Source organism: Globicephala melas, chromosome 2 (genome assembly GCF_963455315.2).
Source record: "Globicephala melas chromosome 2, mGloMel1.2, whole genome shotgun sequence".
In the NCBI taxonomy this organism is placed as follows: domain Eukaryota; kingdom Metazoa; phylum Chordata; class Mammalia; order Artiodactyla; family Delphinidae; genus Globicephala; species Globicephala melas.
In genome coordinates this window covers 66,355,180-66,379,515 of record NC_083315.2, presented here as the reverse complement: position 1 = coordinate 66,379,515, position 24,336 = coordinate 66,355,180, and the positions used below count along the sequence as shown (strand labels likewise).

The window sequence follows — 24,336 nt, the reverse complement described above, 5'->3', positions numbered from 1 at the left end:
GAGAAATTCCAAAAACATTATGTGTGATAGTAGCCTTGTTGGAATGCATATATAAATTCCAGAGGTGATTACTTTATTAACAAGTACAGCCCTACTCATTTGGATGTATAGTTTCTACATGTTTGTTTAGAAAGAAAAAAAAAAACACCTTGTTCCAGTAGGATCATATCATGTGTTGGGCGACAGGGTGTGATATGATTTAGAGGCGGTTAGGTGTATGCATTTAGCACCATTTTAACGTCTTTACTCTTTATAGCTGTATTTAGAGTGGACTTTATCTTGGTAAGCTACATGTAGCTCCACTAGAGGTCTGTGCTAAGAGTTCTGTACGATGATCTTTGATCCGTAAGGAAATGCATAGGACTTATATTAGAAGGACATCTGGCTCAGGGTGAATTATAGTAGTATAAAGTCTGGATAATCACCAGTGCTTCAAGAATTGTATCTTATGTACATTGATTCAGATAAAGGAGGACTCTTTAAAAAGTAGAAAGAACTCCTTAAACAAGATCATGGGTGAGTTGCAGTCACAATTTCATCAACTTTTTTTCTTTTGGTCAAATACTTTTTCTGTGATTTTCTTTTTCTGTGATTTTTGTAATGCATGAATGCAGTTGAATTTCTAAGGAGATATCTTCAGACTGAATTCACTTGCACTATAGAAAGAAAGCAAAAATAAAGTATTCAATGTTTATTAAACCATATTCTTCTGCTTCTTCATGAAAGAGAATCTAAGAGGAAATACAATATGTATGTATCAGCTGACAGGTTAGCAATACTGGTGGACAGATGCTCAGAACTAAGTTTCCCAACAGAATCCTGAAGGGCTTGTCCAATTAGCCTGTTTCAGGGAAAACTAGTATTTTTGATCTGTGGAGCTCAGCTCTTGCTATTATATAATTTCCCTTTGCATATTTTAAATCATCATCATTAAATGTATTTGGTAAAAGACCAGATACAGTGTAGGACATTTGAGAAGTTACGTGGTGTAAAGATACGACTCGTAGGCTGGGAATGAAAGACCTGGATTGCAGGTCCAGCTTTGCTACTGCTTTTCTAGGTGGCGCTGTGCAAGCCAGTGTCCCTCACAGTGGGTCTCAGTTTCTTCATCTGTAAAATAATGATCTCTAAGCCCCGTTCCAGACTAACATTCTGTGACTCTAAGCAGTCTGTTCTTGTCTTTCTTTAGCTTTCTGCAACAACTCTAGAATTGTGTGACTTAACAATATGCAGAGGCATAGCAATACTGTCAGACAGTGTAACTAATAGATTTAAGATTTAGAGCACGCATACATATTCACCATTCCTTTCTTCCCCATTCGTTTCTTCATCCAGCTTTTGAGCTCCTGCTATATCTGCTAGATAGGCAGTGGGGATATAGTAATGACGGACACTCCATTCTTGATTCTAATGGAGTTTTGCATTTGGGGAGGGGTGGGGCATTAAGTACAAAAAACAGAAGGAAAACTAAATATATAATTTGTCAGGCAGTGGTAAGTCCTAAGGGAAAAAATGAAGTGGAGTAGTCCTTTCTGATAAAACAACCTTTGAGCAGAGACTGGAATGGTGTGAGGGGGCCATCAGGCAACAGCAGATACAAAGGTGCTAAGCTGGAGTGTGTTAGGCATGTTTAAGGAAAGCAGAGAGACCCAGGTGACTAGAGTGGAGTTAGAACGGGAAAACTGGGAAAAAATACAGTCAGAGAGGTAGCCAGGGGCCAGATCATATGCAGCCTTGTAGGCCACGGTAAGGACTTTAGATGTTACTCTGAGAGTAAGTGATTTGAGTTATATTTTCAGAGGATGATGGGGTGCTCTGTGGAGCACAGAATATAGAGGGGCAATCATGGAAACAGGGAGATCAGTTAAGATAGGTAGGCAGATAAGTATATGAGTAGATGGGTAGATAGATAGTTGCTTAACAAATAGCATATATTGACATATATGTCTGCCAGTGTTTTGCTGGGTGCTAGGGATACAAAGAGTAAGAAAAAGAGACTGTCATTTAGGGAGCGAGATTGCCATCGATGTATTTGGGTTTCGTTGATCATGTTCATTTATCCTGGAGGTAAACTATTGAACGGTCTTCAGAATACTGGAGAAAACAGACTCGTTGACACTGTAAGACTGAGGAGGATTAAGGTGTAAGGAACAGTGTGAAAAAGTGTCATCATTGAGTGTGAGACACCTGAATGCCAGAAGGAGCGTGTTGGCTCATGTAGTAAAGTGGAGAGTAGAAAAGGACCACTGGTCAGGAGTGAGGGCCAAGAAGGGCTAGGTGTTTCCCTTCTCACTGCATTTTAAAATGGTTGTTGAGGAGCCAGATGTGAGATCAGAAGGGGGAGGAGATAGCCTTCGAGGATGTAAAGTGCAGTCTGATTATGATCATCAGAAAGGGTTGTTGAGCACCTCTTTGTGTGTGATGCTTAACTAAATGCTTTTGAAAGGGACTATGTGATCGTAGTCTCTGTATTCTGGGAGCTTATGATCCACCAGACAGGCAAGTGAGAACAGATGACCAAACACAGGTGGTGGAGTAGGTCTTTAGAGAGAAGAGTAAGGCCCTGGAATGTGTTATATACCAGATTCATTTGGGGTACAAGGCAACAAAAAATATGTGATAGGGAATGGGAGTCGGAGGTTTTGAGTCCACAGATAAGAAATTGTGTGTGATTCAATAATGAAGAGAACCCCAAGGTTCTTTTTTTTAGGAGCAGATGTGATGAGAACATTACCTGAAGAGAGTGGGAAGTTGGTCCAAAAAAGCACTGAAGAGCCAGTTTCTTCTTTGTTTTCACCACAGTGTTCTTGGAACAGATGTGGTAAAACCTGTTTAAAATCACTGTAGATTGAGAGAAGTGTGAATCTCAATAGCATTTTAAAATTCTGAGTAACAAATTGTGTTCTGAAACATAGTCACCATCTTCAAAGAAGAATTGCTTCTCTTATGTTTATCCTCACTTTTAAAAGTGAAAGGTTCCCTTTCTAGGTACACACTCCAAAGGGTAGAAACTTTCATTCATTCAGTAATTACTATTTAAGCACTTACCACGTGCTAAGCCTCGGAGAGTGGAGCACAAAAAGCTGAGAAAAGACTGCCTCTGACAGAGAAGACAGACACCTAAAGCCCTGCGCAGTGTGATAGTGTTGTTAGTAAAGATGTTTATGAAGTGCTCTCAGCCACAAAGGTTGGGAGGGTGGCAGGTTTCTCAAAGGAGTTGACAGTTGAGCTGGGTTGTCTTGAAGGGAGTTGCCCCTGGGAGAAAGAAAGAAAAGATGGAGGAGCCCCTCCCACTCCCCAGCACACTCTGGGGTGGATCTTTGTAAACCCTTCAGGAGAGAGCAAGTGTCTAGGTATGCAAGGTCTACCTATTTGTGCGGATACCTTCCTCAAAGCATCTTGAGTCAATCAGTTTATTCCCCTAGGGTACCAGGTGGTAAAAAAACAAATGGGATAAAAATATAGGAAACCAAGCAAAGGAAGTTTCCTGAAATTACACAAGAATCAGATAGAGACAAAATGGGAACCAGAGTTTTCTATCCCTTCTACCTCTACCTAGCACTCCCCCCACCAAATTCCATAAAATCCCTGAGGTTTGGTGATGCAAGAGTTAGAAGGCTGCCTTCCTTGCTTTAAACTCCTAAGATACAAGGTTCACCCTTGCTTGCCTTCTTCATACTGCCCCTTCCCTTGTTAATGTGCTGTCACAGTCCCCACGGGGACTCATAACAAGGCCTCTCGCCACACTCTTTCATGAAAGATGATGCTGCGTGCAGCTAAACTGTGCCATTAAAAAAGTCACAGGTACACTTGCGCCTTAAGCAAAGAATCTTTAACATCAGACTATCTCCTTATCCAGGGACGGAACTGCCCCCATCTCCTCTCAATTCTGCATGAAGTGCTGCTTTTCCAGGATTTTGTCAGCTGTATATAGCATTTGGAGTTGGCAGAAGTAACATGAAGATGGAAATACCCTTAAGAAGGGGAAAAATGAGATGATTAAGCTTGACTAGAGCACAGCAGTTTTACTAGATGTAAAGATTTTGGCCCCTTTCTATGTTTTTTGTTTATGGTTTTTAGATCCTTAAATGTGTTGTAGTTCTCCTCATGTGGATTAGTTATAGAATGAAGTAAAGGTCAGAACCCACGTGGAATTAATTGCACTTCTTCCTTGAGCCTTCATGACAAGAATCAGTGTGAAAATGCAAAAAAGTAGAGAAGAAAAAAGAAGCGAGGATCACCAACAAGAGTACAAAATTTCTGAACTAGGACAAACTGGGAAGATGAATCCTGCCCCAGAGTATTTGTTTGACTCTTGTAGAAAGCATGCCCTGATTCAGTGGACTGGGTGATGTTTAGGGCTGAATGTGTACATGGTAAGGGCTTGTCTTACCAATTTTGATGATTTTAATTTCTAGGGGTAAGGAGTACCTAAAACATATTAGGGCAGAATTTCTGAATTTCACAGGCTGTGCACTGCTTCTCTCTTCTCCTATGGAACGAATGGCTTGAGGAGAGAGTCCCACTGTTGCTTCTTACTAATTAGTTAATCCATTCATATTCTTGTGTCATTCAAGTCACAACACGAATCTGTGGGAGGGAAGTACGCAGTATTATTTGGAAAAGCTAGATTTTTAAGTTGGTCCTAATTGGGTCAAAAAAAGAAGTCAACACACGCCCTCCTCTAGCCTTGTGTTTGCAGCGCTCAGGAGGACGCACATACATCTAAAAAGGCACCAGGTCAGTCTTGCACTGTTCTTGTTCTCACTGAGTATGAGCTCTCCAAGTACATGTTCTGGTTTGTGATTCTCTTTGGCGGGCTATTGTAAACCTTATTAAGGTCGGTGGTGAATAATCTGACAGGCTTTTCTACAGGAGTCAGACTGAAAGCCCTGTCTTTAGCGCATGCATTTTGCTCTTTTCACTTGGGTCCTCGCTCTTTCTGCCTTTGTTTGCCTCCTCTCTCCACCAGTCTCTTGAGTCCAAAGCGTAGAACAATCTGGCTCGATGCGCTTGGTTAATTGGAGTGTCATCTAGTCCTCTGAGACCCCTCTTCAGCGTGATCACTGTTTTACTGAAGTGGTTTGAATGATGTGTTAAATGATGAAAGCAAGGTCCGTGGCTTAGAAAAATGTGTCTAGATAGGTGAAGAACACGTTCAGAGAGTCACACAAGGTCATTGTCATCAAAGTAGCACCATCTTCTAAGGATTTGATGGGTTCTGTTGTTTTGACAGAGTTATTCTTGTGAGCTTCAAAATTACCTTTACCAAGTTAAAAATATTCAAGGAATACTACTATGCTGTTCACTCTACATGGAATATGATTTTCTTCTTCTCCCCAAGATACAATTTAAATACACATCCTTTATAACACCAACTCTGATCTCCGCAGCTGAAAGTAATTTCTTCTCCTTCTGACCTTCATCTACATCTTCCTTGTGGCATGTGCGTTTTCCACTTTGTATTTTATTCCTTTATAGCTATGTCATAGTTCCTTATGACAGGATTTAAATCTGATTCTCTCATAATCTCCTACACTCTCTAGCACAATTTCACTGCCCTAGTGAGTACTCAAGAAATCTTTGGGGCTCAATTTTTTCATACTTCTGTAATGGTTTTAAAGCAGTTTCTGAAAATAAAGATCAGAGTTAAAGTTTGACGAAGCCTTTTACCATAAGTGCTCACAAACATTTGCTGAATAGATCATAAATGTTTTGCATGTGAAGAAGAATTTTCTGTTTGCCAGAGTATCAGACCTAGGTTCAAATTCCACTTCAGCCAGCATACACTATAGATCGCTGGATAAATCACTTAATCTCTCGGGGCCTTTAGATGGGAGCTCTGTTTCAGAGCTTCTGGAAAGGGCACAATGAGAAAATTAAGCCATTATCCCCTCTCTTTCAGAGGAATTACTTTTTGAAATGTTTACATATGGTTCAAAAAGCCTCCTAATTTGGTTAAAGCATGGAATTCATGTGTTATCTTCCACTCTCACCTCAAACTCCACTAAAAATTACCGTGAAGGGATTTTTTTTCTTTTAAGGCTTATTAACATAAAGAAAGGGAAAAGAGGGACTTCGCTGGCGGTCCAGTGGTTAAGACTCTGCGCTTCCAATGCAGGGGGCACAGATTCGATCCCTGGTTGGGGAGCTAGGATTCCACATGCCGCATGGCGTGGCCAAAAAATTTAAAAAATTTTATTAAAAAAGGAAAGGAGACAATAGCAACCAAATTTTGAATGTGGGAAAGCAGATGGACAACAGTACACAACTTAGCAGAACCGAGAGTGTTGAAATCCTAAGCCAGCAGTAGAGAAAGAAAGAAGCAGCTGATTTCCTTTAAACTACCCAGAAGGCTCAGGAATTGGTGGTCCCAGATATCTGGAACTAGGAGTAGAGGTGGGGCCAGAGAAGAGAATTGTCTTAAAGATGTCTGAGAAACAGTTAAGCTGTTCGACCCACAGGTTCTTTGCCTAACTCAGCATGAGCAGACAGTCAGTCACCCCTCCCCAGCCCCAACACAAGACTGAGTAGAGGAGTTTCTCTGAGAATAAAATAAGTGATACCTGGCAGTGTAGAAGGCTGGGTCCCATTACTGAGCACAGAGGCATTAAGTGAAAGTTTAGATTCTAAATGTGGAAACTCCCAGCCATCTTACCACACCCTGTTCCTCGGACACTAGAAGCCAAGATTACTTTTCAGGAAGGATACTGGAGGAGACTTTCTTTTTTTTTTTTAACATCTTTATTGGGGTATAATTGCTTTACAATGGTGTGTTAGTTTCTGCTTTATAACAAAGTGAATCAGTTATACATATACATATGTTCCCATATCTCTTCCCTCTTGCGTCTTGGAGGAGACTTTCTGTAGGGAAATGTGACCTAGAGGCCTTAAAGATCCAGGCATTGGGAGTTTTCCAGGGAAACAGTCCAGCGAGATCGTGTTACCTCAGCCTACAGGCTCCACTCACAAGCACAGAGTTACTAGTCAGATTTGTAGTGCCTTACTCTTAGCAAAACATTTGAGGAAGGCTTTTAAGGTAAGAACAGAGACCTAAAATAACTGAAAAAGAAAGCAATTTGGAGGGCTTGGACACTATGCAGGGGAGAAAAATTCAAATGAACTCTAATATTCTCAGAGGGATGGGAGAAAATGTTGCATCTAGGAAACAAGAACAGGCTGCTGTAACAAAGGAACTTTCAGATGACAACAACAAATAGAGTATTAAAAATTAGAGAACCAGGGACTTCCCAGGTGGCGCAGTGGTTAAGAATCTGCCTGTCAATGCCGGGGACACGGGTTTGATCCCTAGTCCAGGAAGATCCCACATGCCACCAAGTAACTAATAAGCCCATGCGCCACAACTACTGAGCCTGCACTCTAGAGCCCGCGAGCCACAACTACTGAAGCCCACGCGCCTAGAGCCTGTGCTTCACAACATGAAGAGCAGCCACTGCAATGAGAAGCCCACGCACTGCAACAAAGAGTAGCCCCCGCTCACCTCAACTAGAGAAAGCCCGCACGCAGCAACAAAGACCCAATGCAGCCAAAAAAAAAAAAAAAAAAAAAAATTAGAGAACCAGGTTAGGAAGTCTAACGTAAAAAACAGAAGTTTCAGGAAGAATGAACGGAGAAAACAAAGGGGAGGAAATCATCAATAGAAATGTTTCAATTTTAATTTTATAACATGAGAGAAATATTTGTATGTCATTTCAGATGGCCTTCTTCTTAGTATTTCTACAGAAGAAAAAAAAAACCCTAACTTTTCTAAATGATGTATGTCAGTGCTTTTGCCCAGAGAAAGTGAGTTTTTGTAGGAGAATAGAAAATTATTGAATTCTCTGTAGACATCTGTAATAGAATTGTCCCAAGGAAGATTTAGGGTAAAATGTACAAATAGTTGGATGTAACTACCTTGTCTTATGGAACTGTAAAAAGCTGTTAACACATCTAATTTTTTTAATTTTACCTTTATACATACCGTTTAATGGATATCAGATAAGACTCATTAGATATCAAGAAAATGCAGTGTGATTTTCTACATTTACAAGCAAACACATAGAGTATAGTGAGCTGTGTAAAATGAAAATAAAAGTATTGAAAAAGTGACATGGATCACCCAGCCCAGTACCTTTGACAGAAGTTTCTGGAGGAGTGTGGTGAAGAGTATGTCATTTTCGTTCTATGATATATTTTCCGATATTAAGGCTATCATCCTAATCCTTGAACTGTTAAAGAGCACACGTTTTGCGTTAACCAGAAATGTTGACGCCACCACTTAAAATCAGTGTTATCTTGGCCAAGTCATTTTGCCACTCTGAGTGTCAGCCTCTTATCTGTGGAGCAAAGAGAACATTAGAAGTCATTCCTCAAATATTTATTGAACACTTTTTATGTGCCAGATACTTTACTAGGTGCTGGGGACACATTGGTAAATAGGTATGTTTCCTTTCCTTGTTGAACCTACAATGTAATGAAGGAGGCAGAAGATAAACAATAATAGTAAACACCTATTTGTTTGAGAGAAGGCAATTTCAGTATTCTAGGCTTTTTAATAAATACTTTCATCTAACAGTAACAACCCCATTAAATTACTTTGAGAAGTAAGCTTCTCTTTGAAATAACATCTAGGTAGTGGATGTTTACCAGGTGAAGAGAATTATGGAGCATTACCTAGACTTGGTTCCTGCCTCTAAATATACAGAAGAACCTATTCCCCGCTCTCCCTACGAAAAAAAAAAAAAAAAGTTTCCAGAGACACAACTGTCTCTAGTGGATCTACAGCTGCAGCTTTGTTTGCCTTTCTAGCCCCTGGTGATTATGAACCTGGTCTGAGGGGTGACGGATGGCTCTGGATGCCCTCTAAGCAGCTGCTGTCAGCTTCCCTCGACCATAAAAACTTGGCATTTGGTGTGCACCACTCAAATATTGATTTTTTTCTCCTCTTCCTTTTTATAATTATTGTCAAGAACGTGAGTGGACATTGACTCTTATTATAATATGTTATCTGCTGCTCCATCTAGTGAAATATCTTACCTGTTGATCAGAAGTTTCTGCTGAAAACCATCAGAAGGCTGAAGAATTAAAGCTGAAGGGTCCAAAGACAAAGGAAATTTCAGTGGAAGATTGTATGGGAAAGTGGGTAGAAGTGTGGTTCTGGAATCCTTGTCATGGGCCTCCTTCCCTTCCATTGAAGAATATTGAGGAAAACAGCATGTAACAGTTCCAGTCACTCATTCCTCTTCTCACGCTCCCCTTTCTGTAATTGTCTTAACTTGATTTTTCTCTATTGTCATTTTTTGTCTAAAATTTTATATAACTTATTGCAAAAAGGAGCTGTTAAAATGACCTTTGGCAGATGATGGATCGACTAGTTCAGCCTTTTGCAAGGTCTGTGAAGGGATCCAGCTGTCTCAGATTACCGAGCCTAAATGTGCATTTTCCAAGGTTGTCAGTGATTGCAGTGAATGTGAAACTGGCAGACAAAGTGAAGTGTTTCCCACTGAATGAGGCATTGTTGAGCTTGCTTTGTGCTCAGAGCTATCCTGAACAACCATGAGACTGACAAAACAAGATGGAACAGGTGCTAGCAGTCCCAGCTAAGCATTTTATTATTTTGATGGATTTCAGACTGATTTTAAAGTTTTTCCAAGAGCACATGTCCGAATCGTGTATACACACAAACACACAAAATTTGGACTTTAAAAAAAAGAAAAAAAACATTAAATCAACACAGTCTTGATATGAAGAATAAAGAAATAAAGAGAAGACAAAGCAGGCATTTGACAACCCATATTCCAGTGTTTGAAGGATTGTCAGTGGAGAGGCAAGCTGCTACTTTATGACTGATGGGCTGAGCTTTCTGAAGCTAACAAAAAAACAAAAAGCCCGTGGTTTTCTATTCAGTATAAAGAAGAGTTTTTTAATGGATATATCCCTGCACCCTTCCTACTCAACAGTGCAGTCATCCTTTTAGAGGTAAAAAAAATGCCCACATCCCTAGGGGCATTTAAGTAGTGACTGAATACTTGTCTCAGGTTTGTTTTTTTTTAAGAAATACTTTGTAGAAGAGACAGGTATAAGGTTAGACAAGATGCAGTCATTTATTCATTTAGTCACTTAGCAGATTTTTGTTGAGTGCCCATTATGTGGCAGGCACTGTGCTAGTCACTGGGGACATTGCTAGGAATGAAAGTGACAAAATCCCTGCTTTAATGGAGCCTACATTTTAAAGAAGGGTGCTTGACAATAATAACTTTTTAGACAGAAATAAACAGCACCGTATGATAGGAGTAACTGAGTGGTGTCGGGTTACTTTTGAGTTGAGATCTAAAAGATAAAAGGGGCCAGTGTTTTAGTGACATCTGTCAACTCTAAAATTCTGAGTGTGATAATTTGAGGAACCGCTGCTGCCACCTTTGAGATACTGAGCAATAAAAACCACTGCTCATAGAGATCTATCAATACTCAAATCCAGTGACCTGAAATTGGCTTTAAAAATCCTCTCAGGGCTTCCCTGGTGGCGCAGTGGTTGAGAGTCCACCTGCCGATGCAGGGGACACGGGTTCGTGCCCCGGTCTGGGAGGATCCCACATGCCGCGGAGCGGCTGGGCCTGTGAGCCATGGCCCCTGAGCCTGCGCGTCCGGAGCCTGTGCTCCACAACAGGAGAGGCCACAACAGTGAGAGGCCCGCATACCGCAAAAAAAAAAAAAAAAAAAATCCTCTCAAAGATCCTACAGACTATTTTCCATACTTTGGTTCTGAACTGAATAATAATAACTTTAACATTTTTTTAGCATTTAATTAGAAAAATCTTTTGCACTCCGTATCTTGTATTTAGAGACTAGAGTGTTTTTTAACTAGAAGAGAGACATTAGAACTTGTTAAATCAGATCCCTTCTCCTACCAGTGAGGAAGCTCGGGTCCAGAGAAGGGAAGGACTGTGCCCACAGGTACAGCATAAGCGATGAGGACTGGCAGCTGGGACCTCTGATGTCCAGTGGAGTGTGCTTTCCTCTGTTCCTTGCTGTTGACATCTCGCTCAGTGTCATTCTAGAAGGGTGACAACACTTTATGTGTACATAACGCTTTACAAAGCCATTTGATATTCATTATCTCATTTAAGCTTCTCCCCACTGTGATGGAAATGACCAAAAAATCAGTAATTTAAGTTACCCAAGATTATTCCACCAACTTTGATCTATAAGCATCAAAGTTCCTATTTTGCAAATAAGGAAACTGAGATCCAGAGAAATTAAAGGACTTTTCCAGAAAGGTTAGGTGACTAGACCAGGGAGCTGCAGTTAAATGTCTGACTCTGGATGAAAGTCTGCTTCTTCCACTATGCTGTAGAAAAGAAGTAGATCAGTAGTTTGAAAAAGGAGAGAGAAATGGTAACTGTAAATGGGCAGGAAATCAGATAAAGGGAAAGGCTGGTATATTGTGACTCTGCTCATAGTCAACACTGCTTTTCACAGGATTGCTACCTACACTCTCCCTATAGTTGGTTCAGCTTTACTGTATTTTTTTTAATAGATTAGTTAATTAATTAATTTATTTTTTGGCTGCGTTGGCTCTTCGTTGCTGTGCGCGGGCTTCCTCTAGTTGCGGCGAGTGGGGGCCACTCTTTGTTGCGGTGCGCGGGCTTCTCATTGCGGTGGTTTCTCTTTGTTGCCGAGCACGGGCTGTAGGTGTGCGGACCTCAGCAGCTGTGGTTCACGGGCTCTAGAGCACAGGCTCAGCAGTTGTGGTGCACGGGCTTAGTTGCTCCGTGGCACGTGGGATCTCCCCGGACCAGGGCTCAAACCCGTGTCCCCTGCACTGGCAGGTGGATTCCCAACCACTGCGCCACCAGGGAAGCCCAGCTTTACTGTATTTTGAAATGTACAATTGCTGTTGTTTTTCAGAAGCCAAGACCTAGTTTATTTTTTTTTTAGGAAACACAGAAATTAACCTAATCTCCAGTATGTCTGTTATAGTAAAGTGGAAGCAGGTAGATGAGAGTTCCATCTAATCAGTAAACATTTATGTAGTGCTGCCTTGTGTTGGCAGTAGGGATACAAACTTTGCCCTCAGGAGCTCCTTGACTAGAAGGGAGAAAGATAAGTAAAAGTGCAGTGGAAAAGCGCATAGGACTGGGCAGAGGAGTGGGAGGGCTGACATCAATGTCAAGGATAGCATTTCATTTATCTATTACTCTTAATAAATTATCCAACATTAATAGCTTAAAATAACCATTTATTTTTTTCTCAGGATTCTGTGGGTGGTGAGGGTGTAGTCAGATGGTGGTTAAGAAGGGAAATCCAAGATGACTTCACCTGCATGCATGGAGTCTTGGTGTGGGAATGGCCACTCCATACCTCTCCCTTCCTTTCTTCCCTCCCCCCTCTCTCAGGAGCAGCAACACACAGAGAGGCCAGAAGTGTGAGCATATTACCTGATTATGACTCTCTTGACTTTGAAATGTCTGGAAATACAAGTGTGGCTTAGACTGCGCTCGATAGACTGTACCCCAGCTCTGATGTTTTCTCAGGTACCTGTAGCTACATGATGCCAGTGAGCAGTTTAGAAATGGAGGACACCCCACCAAGCTAGGTCTCTAGGGGCTGTTATCAGGATTAAAGCCACCCACTGTTAGAGCACACAGGTCAGCATTATACAAACATATTGAAAGAGTGTCATTTCTTAATTCTTACTATAAAGATTACAATGGTTATTGAATTAAGCACATGAGATGGATTTGGGGGCAGTTAACTCTAATCTTTTCCCTTTTTGTACCCCTTCAGTCTTTAACAAGAAATAAGCCATCTAAATTAATCATAATGCTGAAGTATGTGAAAGTGATTATTCTCAGCAGTGAAGTATATGTAAGAGGGCCTTACCAGTTAAAACAGTCAGCCCCTAATACTGAAAAGTTTGTGTACTATGTTTATTAAAGTATTGTAGCTTTAATAGTAGAAGTAACCAAGCCATGCAGCACCAAGTTGACCAAGCTCTAGGAGACCTCACCATCAGGGCGTACATCATAATCAACAAATGCTCAACATTAGCCTACTGCAAAATACTATTTCTGGTGTCGTGGAGAGCATATGAAAGTTTATGACTTAGAGTTTGCCCTTAAACAAGTGAAATTTACCGGCATTAGAGGTACGAGAAGATAGTTACCAGGTGGGATGTGATACACTGCCCAGTGAATGGTGTGAACAGGGAGGGTATGGAATTTGTCCTCACAATTGTTTTCTGGGACTAACTCCCAACAGAAGAGGAGGAATAATTTGAAACAAACTCTGAAAGGATAGGTAGCTTGGAGTCATCTATTCATCCATTACACTATCTCAGATTCCACCTAGGAAAACCACCCTTAGTATTGCATTTTGAGTTGTTCAAAATTTGAAGAACATTTATTTTTCTATTAGAAAAGTAAAATGTCTGCTTTCATCCATCATGACTGAACTTTCTCTCTCTTTAATTCAGAGTCTCTCACTGAATTTCCTCTCAAGGCACAGAACACCATCAAAAGAGACCTTTGCAGTTGTTTCTAAGTGACTTTTAGAAATTCAGTTATATACCCAGATATTATTTAATTAGCATTGCTCTGAGTGAAGCTACTGATGGAAATCAACTTGAAACACTTAGAATGTCTTCAAAGCTACAAAAGTGGGTCTATTTAAATGGAGGGTTGGGGGGGGTTCCATTTTTTTTTTTAATCAATTAACTGCCTCATATTTACTATGGCTTAGTTGAAGTTATATATTGCATTTAAACCACAGTGTTCCACTAAAAAATTATTCAGAGTTTTTGATCTAATACAGTATAGACACACAGATTGATATATACACACACACATACAAACACACGCACACACATACACACACATATATGCATACATATACATATATATGCATAAACACACACAAATTCTTTTTTAAAGAGAAAAAAGAAAATGATGCAAGTGAAATAGCATTATGGGAGAGGAAGGAGAATTATGTTTTTTAGGACAGCAGGGTTAGAAAGACCAAGCAACATTTAAAGATTCAAAACAATAGCATTTAGCGTGAAATCTACTTTTTATCATCCTTACCCAGCCATCAGAATGAAGAAAGACAGTGTCCAGCTGTAGCAGTAGTTTGGTAGCAGGAGAATTAGAAGTAAAGGTACTAACGCCTGAGGGGTGGGTCATGAATTAATAATTGCTATGTGGCGGATGAGCCCCGTCAGAAGAGCTGAAAATGAGGAAGTTGCCTTGCAGAGCGCTATCAATCACTCAGTGACCATAACTTCCAGTAATTAGTGTATTTTATGGGCCTTTGCTTCAGTGGCTCGAAAGCACATATGCTCCAGTCACAGCTAAACTTTACCAGAGTAATATTCCAGGATGATTTATCCTCTTGCTGCACTGGGATATAACCCTATATTAGGTGAAGATTGTGAACTAAGCTGCAATAAAGTGTAAGTTTAGGTACAGTTTGCCCAGGTTGAGACCTCAATGTATCATGCTTTTCAGCATGCATCGTTAGACTACAGCAAGCAATCATTCTTAACAGTAAAACAAATAAAGCAATTAAAGGAACAGCATTAGGATATTGTACTTGTGAATTACTGTTGCCCTGGCCCCATTTAAGTGTCTGCTGTAATAAACCCATTTCTAATTTAAAAAGAGAAAAAAAAAACCCACTGTATTAGAAACATTTATTTGTGATGCTATCTTTTCTCCATTATTATTAGTAATCTGTGGGATAGAATGCAGGACCTTCTGAATGATGGATAAATGTTTGATTTATTTCTTTGCGCTACTGTGCTTGGGATCTTTAAGTTAAAATAAATTTACTTTTTATTAATGGACTCTGGTGAGGATGAATAGTTCTTTTTAAAATATTGGGACCTGTTAAGAAGCACTCCTGGTGGGAAACTCACATTTAGGCTCTTTCTACACAAAGAAAATGTTGTGAGCTCTCCAGAGCACTTGGCACCTTTTGAACAGGCGTCGTGAGTTATTTGCCGTGGTTCATTCACCCTCTGCACTAGAAGTCTCCGGGGCCTTTGCAGACAGGGGCCTTTGCCATTGCCAAAACATCTGTAGAGCCCAGAGTTACCAGTAATTTAACAAGCTTTGCCACCAACTTACAGTATGACCTTGGGCAAATTAATTAAGCTTCTTGTGCCTCCATTGGGCCATAATTCTGTTTGTGTTAAAGAAATCCTTGGAGTTATAGGAAAGCATTATGTGAAAAGAAGTATAAATTGAATAGGGAAAGCATATGCATGGTTCCACTGAATTCTTTTTAGGGTGAAATGTTTCTACACTACTTTTAATGATGGTTGTTCTTGAATTTCCTTAAATAGACACTGGTGATAAGCTGATTTCACCAAGCATGGGTGGGAAGGTGTACACAGTTTGATGCTTTTGTTATATTTAATATTCCGTCTTTAATTTGCAATGTATTATAATGTCACACAAGTTAAAACAATAATAGTAAAACAAACTAATTGTCTTTAATTAAAGTGAATTAGGTTTTGATTTTAATATATTTGATGTAGTGAAAACTGATAATGTGGAGGGTCCCGAAGGTTATTAGGGCATGTTTCTGTTGGGCCTGATGGTGTTAGTGATAACCCTCTTCCTCATAGTTCTAGACATGAACAAATATGCCACTTCATCCGTCTCTGTTACTCGCACTTATGCCCCTCTGCAGGGGTTGCACATTCCACAAGTTATCAGCTAATGGCGTTATACATTAAAAATTGAAGCTTTCCTCACTCCGAGGCCTTTCAAGTCTTTGTTCTTAAGCCCAAGACACTTCAGAGTGCAGCTGCAAACTATAGGCAGAAGATTAAATTAATTTGTAACTCTTTTTTTTTGGTACTGCATTACTAAATCCTCCACATTTAATTGAAACCCTACTTCAAGATGCTTTGTGTTTCTGTGTTCTTTGTTGTCAATTTAACCTCCAAAGCACTTTAACACTGGTAAATTGCTGTTATATCCTTTGGATTGTTTTTAAACCATACAGTAAGAGGACAGTGAAATTGATACACGGGAAGAAAAGAAAAATCTTAGGGTAGATTTTGAGGTATTTAGTATTTATTATGGTCCTTCGCTAGCATAGTTTCAGATGATTTAAACTCTCTCTCTAGGACTGTGTAAATTGGTCTTGGGATGAAATCTCACCTAGGGAATTTTATGTAATCCAGTAGTTAAGTCTGATTTTTTAAAGTTTCCCTGTGTCTGAATGTCTCAAAGTGGCTGCTGCATTTCTGTAAAATAAAGGTTTAACTGCAGTGCACAATCTAAATGCAAAATCCTTCGATGGAAATTTAATTGTGTAAAATGTGCACAAGGGTAATTAAGAACAAATTTTAGAACATTTCAGACTATAAAGTCCTCCTTCAACTAGATCACTGGCTATATTGAAAATGCTTATTTTCAATTTGCAGTTTTGCTGAGAAACATAGAATATGTCTAAATTAAGAATTTATAAAAGCCAGTGCTCTTCAGTATAACTGTAAATTTAAAGCTACTCCCACATTGTTGATATTCTAAGTTGGTCAGTTGATCACCAAAAACATATCCTGAGTTTGTGTCCTGCACTTGCTTTCTGGTTACAATGTATGTTTTCTCTTTATCATTTATGACTTCATGACAATAATTATTCTTATTATCAACAGAAGCCATTTTTGTTGCTTTGTAAATAAACATCTTCTACCCTTTTTGTTAAAATACAAAGGTTTCTATCACGCATTTGTTATGTATTTGGCAATTGTTATAATCACACTCACACATATATTGGTTATTTAAATGATAAAGTCCAACCTATTCAGATACTGCTAACTCAAGAGTATTTCATAGATTATGGTTGGACAAATCAAAGATCAATAAGATAACACTGAGGAGCAGTCCTAGTTTTACAGTGAAAGGTTAGTGGTTTACTGTTATTTAAGTGTAGTCCCAACTGGTAAGTGTTTTTGGAGCATTCTTTTTCTGCCTTTTGCATAGTAAATCTCCCAGCACGAACAGAGTATTTAGCACTTTGCTGAATCTTATGTATTTAGAATTAAAATGCACTTTTTTATTTAACATTAAATAGAATCCTCTCCCTCCCTCATCTCTACCTCCACTTCCCCAAAATAAATAAAGCTTTTCCAAATCTTTTACAATGTGAGCCGCTCCCCTGCTGGGAATGAAAAGGATGTTAGAGTCATTTGATGAATTGCTGGCGCTTCTGTGCGCCCACATTTTTCAATATACATTTTTTTAAACTGGACTTAAGCTGCCTAAATTTAAATGCTTCTTTTGTAAAGATGATAAAGAGGGCAAAGACTTCCATTGGCTAAGCCCTAATCTGTTTGCTTTGTTGTGATTCTTTTTTTTTTCTTCTTTAACCTATTTATAAATCTACATCCACATACAAAGGTCATTGGTTGGCTGAACTTAAACCATTTTACTCAGTAAATTTAATTAAGAAAATACAGTGCAACTCATAAGCAAATGAGTTTTTTCCTAGTTTTAAACCAAACCACCCTCTTGAGTGCTGATTGCCTTGCCCGACCCCTGGCGATACAGAAACAGGCAAAATTAAAAAGGACATTAAAGCTTCATTAAATCTGAAACACATTTAGTACAGTGACATATCTGCAGGCCATTTCAGAGAAGATTACATACTCTCTTTTGTAAGTTTCCCAATTTATAATACCTTGACAATAAAAACTAGGGAAATGCAAGTAGATTAATAGACCAGTAAGGGTAAAAGATACAGAATGGCCCCAGGTCCATCTGTCTCTGAAATATTCACTCATAGCATATGTACTCCCTCTTCCCCATAAGGGTTCAGTGTTTATTTTGACTTTTGGCAGCCTCAGCCATATCTGCTAAGAGCCCTTTTCCTTTTTTACCTTCTCCTAATTGAACTTGATAAAAAGGTTCTAGGGCTTAGCTATATATTTCCTTCTATTTGGCCACCAGACAAATAGTGTAGAATATAAACATTGCAGCTGCATTAAGCCTGAAAGGGCAGAGACATACATGGAAGGCAGCTCCCTCTCCCAGGGCCTTAAAATGACTGCTTGTGGTGCCAGCCTTATAGTACCGCTGCCAGTTTTCACTAGTGCGGATTGGAATCCTTGCCTTGCCACTGGAGCAGCCCAGTGGTGACACTGTGGGAGAGGAAATGATGTTGCGCGTCTCTGGTCAAGAACAGGGGACCATTCTCTGCCCTCAGATTGAAAAGAGGTCAGACCTGCAAGATGCCTTAGAAACAGTCCTCGCAGGAATGTAGTTGACAAGTAAGACTGAGCTTCCACAGGATATCAGGAAAGTGCACATGAGTAAAGCCAGTTCCAAGAATGTTGAGGTCACTAGTTCAAGCATTGCCACCTGTTCCCAAGCAGGCTGGTACAGAGATGCTCCCTGCTGAATTTCCTCTCTGTTCTCTTGATGGAGGTCTCTTACAGAGTAAATGAATATCATCAGCCAGCCTAATTACCTTTTACCAGTTGTGAGAGGGGGCCAAGTAGATGAGTGCACATTCCCAAGTCTGCTGTAGCCTTGCTCTCCATAGAATAGTGATGACTTGGGAATTTGAGGCTTTGTGTTGAAGTGGAAAAAGTTCACATTTTTCACCTCATCCTACTCTTTTTTTTTTTAAAGTCTTCCTTTTATCATTGCTTAGTTCTTTAATCTACAAGAACCAATGGCCAGTGTTGGCACTGGCCAGCTAGTTTAGACCTTAACTGCATATATGGTGGGCAAGTTTCTTCTGCTGGTAAGCTACGTGGACAGAATTCTTCCATAGGCCCTAATGACATGTTCAACATATACCAGAGTGAATGGTGCAGCACCTGTAGAAGGACTTCAGATAGGATGTTCTAAACGTTTTCTAGTAGTTACTAAGCTGTCAGCTTTTTCAGACGAGAGACCCTCCTCTTGCTACTTTTTCCAAATGAAAGAATGTGTAAAACTCATAATCTGCGGATGGGTGTGATGATAGGTGACAGCTTTTGGTGAGCTGTCACTGCCTGTCAGTTCAGTACAGAATGGTGCAAATGCCTAGCCCACCCATTACTGCCACAAAAGACCATGGTGGCTCTTTCTGAATCAATGTGCACATTCTCATTGGCCAGAAACACACTGTGTTTACAGAATGTAAGTCAAATCAATAGCCTGTTTTGGGTGAGGGTGGAGTGGAGGCAGTGGAGAGCTGAGTCCCTCCCCTTCCTAACTAATAGCAGCATATAGACAACAGACATAATCACACAAAACTGTGAAAGGGAGTTTGATTAACATCCATACTCTCTTTCCTTCACTCTATAGTTGAACAGATTAATGGCATCCACCAAATGAAACAATGATAGTATAACTTTATGTCTTGAAAATCTGAGAATTCTTGAGTATACAAGAAATGAGTACAAGGTAACAAATCTTACCACGTATTCATATATAGATATATATATATATATGTACACGCACACATATATACACACACACATCCAAATGAGTGTTGGCCCTTTCCAAGTAGTCACCTTGCATGGTCATATGGTTTATTCCTATTACATTGCTGTTGCTCAAACTGGTTTTAGAACTTTAAAAATTAACCTCAGCATCTCCATGTCTATCCTTATTAAGGAACAAAATATTTTTTCTTTGAATTTGGGTTTTGGTAATACCCATAGGCCTTTCAGACCTTAGTCAACAAATAATTTACATGATCAGAAAACCAGAGGGGTATGATTTTAAGCTCAAGATAAGATGCAGTTCTAATAAAATGAAGTAGTTGTTCTTCTGTGACTTGAAATGATTCTAAACACAGTTCCAAAAGAGGAGTTCAGAAATGTTTGAGCAGTGTCAGTGTCTTTGAGATAAGTGCACAACTTCTCAAGATCTAGAAAAGCAATGTAATATGCTGGAAAGAACCCTGGATTACGTTGCAAGTCTTGGGGTCAGTCCCCAGGCTTCTACTGATTAACTGTGTGGAAACACCTTCAATGGGACTCTGGGGTTCTAATCTGTAAAACAGATTGATGTTTCCTTGGATCCATTCTAGCTTCAAAGTTCCCTGATGTAGTGATTCTACTTTGAAAGTATTTACAAATACCTATAAAGGATTTCAGACCTGACGATGGGCCACATTATGAAGTTGCAAAATTTAGCCACAGTTCTCTTTAAATAAATTATGGTATGTTTGGTAAATTTGATCTTATCGCTTCATATCAATCCTATTCCTGGTTGAATCATTTTGTTTTCACAGGTGAGAATTCAAAGACCAAAATTAAGTGAGTGGCCTAGAAACACATAGCAGTTTACTAATTAAATAAAATTGGAAGCTGTAAGGATTCAGTTACCCAATTTCAGACCTATAGTTCCGACTTCATAGTCTTGAACTGCCACTTTCCCACTAGTAGTAGCTCTTTTCTTCTAAATATGAATGGATGAAAAAAACTAACAAATAAATGAAAATAATGGCACAATGTTCTATTTCACATGGCCCACTCCCCATTTCCTACAGCTCTTCCTATAATACTTATAACTGAAAATTCTACAGAGCTGTGGACTGGGAGCAATTAAGTGTTTCCATTTTTACAGGAGGAAAAGCCAACAGTATCCTATGGTTTTACGTCTCTGTTTAGAAGAAACTGTCGTACACTTGTAAATGTGAATAATGCCCGTACAGCTGACAGTATTCCTAAGAGAAACTATGTAAGGGTAGTGTTTACTTGTTAAAAATAGAATATTTTATCAGGGATACAACATTGTCCAATGTAAATGTTCATTCTATATATAGCTTTCAATGTGATTACAGCAATAATTTAGTTTGTGCATTTAAGGTTGTGAGCTTTTTATATTTACTGGATGTAATTCTGAAATTTAGTACTTGTCTGTCTTAAGATCTGCCCTGCATGCAAATCTATAACTAGACAAATATTATTTCCTTTCTCAGCTTGCTCTTGGGAGGTTTCCATATCCTCAGGTAAGATTGTTCATTACTGCCGTTTTCCACTGTGACATTCATTCCTATGTATGAAGTGCAGGGAGCAATTGTGAACATTTGAGCCACATACAAATAAATCTGTCCTGTTAAATTGAAAAGTGATATCTTAAAGGAGTCATTTAGGAGTCTCTATTGATTTTTGATTTTTTTATACTCCAGATTTTTTTCCTCTTTGTTAAAGGTTGAAAGCCATCATTGTGCTCTTCCTTTGTGTGGCACTGGTAACGTTTTTCCTCATCCCAACCCAGTAGCATGTGCTCTTACTGAGGTTGGAAAAGGGGCACAGCCTTTTCTTGATACACTGTTTGCGTTTTTGGATTCAATTAGGTATTTGAATTAAAGGATTGAGGTGAAGGGTGAAAATATCTAATCTAAGTCATTATTTTTGCTAAGCAAATAGATGGGCCTCCAATTTTATGTGGCTGTGATTTCGAACATTTTCTTTTTAAAAAATTTGCCCTTCCTATTTACATTTCTAGGAAAATAAAATGTCCATTATGTTACCATTGCTGATAATAATCTCTATAGTAATTTCTTTAAGATTTTTATTATAGAAGGGTGCTAGCACTTAAAATATAAAGCTATTTTGTGGTTTGAAAATGATTCCCCAGTGTGTGTGGGGAAATAAGTGAAATGTCTAGAGGGATGAAAAATGAATGGTTTGACTGTTGGTTGATGCTCCCTGTTTTTCTGGCATCTTGGTCTGTACAGGCCAAAGTGCCCGGAGGCATGTCTGATTTAAAGGTGGTGTTGGTCTCTGCTCTTTAAGCATCTATTAACTTGCTATTATTATGCAAATAAGTGTTGTATTACACATACTAATTTATGCATGGTTAGATTATGCAGATGAATCACAAACATGGTTATTGAATAATAGGATGGGGCTCATTCTCTCTACCGTCTTTATAAGCAGTTTTAAGCAAATTGTCCTGGTACCCATGTGGACATTTTAAAGCCGCTTCACACGCTGAAATGTCTCTTTTGTATCCTTTTTCTTTTACAGTTAAAGCCATCAGATAAGTGGAGGAGAAACCATCCAAGTTGTTAGGTTCAAGAGTGTCAGTCTCACTTTTCAAATTTGTAGGATTCTTTGTTTAAACATAATCTTTTCCTTAAAGAGAAGATCCTAAGTGTAATCACTTGGCACGCATGCTCGCAGTTAGTGAGATTTTACTGTGTACAGCCTTGCTGCTTAGCTCTAGGTAGCCCATCAAATTAAAATCACATTTTCAGGATTTATAGCTCATTAGAATATTTATCTTGGTAAGCCTCTTATTCTGTCAGTAATTTTTAAACAATTCACTGTTTGGCCAGTGTACGCAATCCCCTCAAGTTTTGTAAATGAAGAGAAGAGGTACTATATAACTTCTCTCTCACACAAGTCTTAATAGAAAACTTGTATAAGCCATCTAAGAAAGAGAAATACCAAAGATTGGGAGTGTAGCTGTATTCTTGAGATTCCTAATGCCTAGAGTATTTAATCAGCGAGATTTGATAAGTGATAAGTCTAAGAAACGATCGCATTTGACAAATGAAGCTTTTGAAGGCTCTGGTCGAATTTAGAAAGAGGCTGTCTACCTTTGCAGTATTGTTTTCTGGAATGTTTAAGTATATGTTTACTTCATCAGTCGAGTGGAAGTTGGAAAATTCTAATGTGTTGAACTCCCTAGGTAGCAATCACTGTTATGCCAGAGTGAGGGGAAAACTGTATTCCTTGAATCGTGATAGAATATTGTCACCAAATTGGAACTTTCATTTCAAATAATAGAAGCAGCTTTGATGCCATCAGGCCTATTTCCCAGGTCTTTCAACAGAAGTTTGTGCACTTCATTGCTGGAATCATTAATGACTTTTGATGGAGTTGGCATTTATTTTACAGGGTTTGTACTATAGACTGAAGATTGGGAAAGGTTACTTTATAGATTCCTTTTCTACCCTTTTGCCTTCAAATAAAGCACACGAAGGAAAATGTTTATTTTTATAGTATCGCAGGGACTGGATTATGAAATAATACCTTCTCTTTGGCCCGTATTATCTCATTTGAACCCCTAACCACTCTGTGTGATAAGCCTCCCCTCATAAATTGGACAAACAGGATGGTTGATTTGCTCATTGTTGTACTGTAGGTGGTTTGGGGCCATTGAATCCCAAGTGGAATAGGCAGGAGTGAATCACACACTCTCAGGAGTGGAAAGTGATCTCAGACAACATCGAATCAAACCTCTCTGCAATATCTCTGAAAAGCAAAGTTGAACACCTCCAGTGATAGGTAACTCACTAGTTTACAAAGCAACCATAGAGTCAAAGCTTTATTTACCGGGCTGAGGACTGCCTCATCTTAATTATTACCCACTGGTCTGGCCCTTGAACACATGAAAGATTTTCATATATCCTTAAGATCTCACAGTTTTGCATCCCTTATGTACCCAGGGCTGGGTACTCAAAGTCAAATCAGGGAACCAGATCTCAGCTGCCTTCACTAATGGCAAGCTGAGGAGACTGGCCTGTTTGAAAGAACTCTAGACCAGGAGCTAGAAGATTAGGATTAGAACCCAGCTCTAACAAGCTCGGGTCACTGCAGGCCTTAATTCTTGCTTTGGCCTGTTTCCTCATCTCTATAATGAGCATCCTGATACCTGCCTTCCCTATCTGATTAGAAGTATGCAGATCAAATAAGATTATGGATATGAATTTCTAATCCTCAACCAAAGGTTGCAAGAGGCTGTGCTTGCAACCTGCCAGCTGCAGCTGGAGCAGAGTGTAAAATGAGCAGAAGGGAAAGAGGGGAGGCAAGGCCAGCATACAGACTCGTCCTTCCCCCAGCCCAGCGTCAGTGCTGCTGACAGCGTTGTTAGCAGCGTCTCTTCCTGCCGGTGACACAGTGTGTATCTGGTGGGGATGCAGATGAGGGAGGGGTGTTGGGAAGATAGCAGGGAGAGTCAGTAGCCGGGGACCAACATAAAGGTTAAAGGACTGGATTTTTGTTGAGATAATCGTTCTCCATGAACTTCATTGTTTGGGGGGTTGGGTTTTTATCTGTTATTTGAAAACACTGTCTATTTTAGTTTCCTTTAGGCCTTGAAGTTGCGTAGCCTCACTGGCATGCAGTTTAGGGCTCTATGGAAAGAAAGGTTAGGAGCCATTATAGATACACAGTCTTATTACTACAGCTTATAATAGGAGGAACAACGATGTCAGATTCACCTAGCACCTTTCCGACATCCAGCTCCAAAGCACTTGCTGTTATCTGACTCGGGACTGTTATTTCCAGCCTCCAGGTGAGCAGACTGAGTCTCAGAGAGATGAGGCGCCTTGTCTTGGGGATGAATGGGTACAGTTAGATCTAGGGCTTGC

The 24,336-nt window shown here is 39.5% G+C and overlaps 1 protein-coding gene across 2 annotated transcripts in view; it reads left to right on the top strand.

Moving 5' to 3' along the window:
- Window positions 1–24,336, top strand: part of MAP2K5 (mitogen-activated protein kinase kinase 5) — a 263,415-nt gene that overhangs the window by 162,682 nt on the left and 76,397 nt on the right. The window contains exons 17-18 of one of the 2 annotated variants that reach the window (XM_060294075.2): window positions 20,932–20,961; window positions 21,986–22,045. In XM_060294075.2, the coding sequence (XP_060150058.1) occupies window positions 20,932–20,961; window positions 21,986–22,030 (75 nt within the window). In that variant the 3' untranslated portion in view covers window positions 22,031–22,045. Of the gene's footprint in view, window positions 1–20,931; window positions 20,962–21,985; window positions 22,046–24,336 lie in introns of those variants that run through there. The other variant, XM_030875161.3, reaches the window with a different exon arrangement.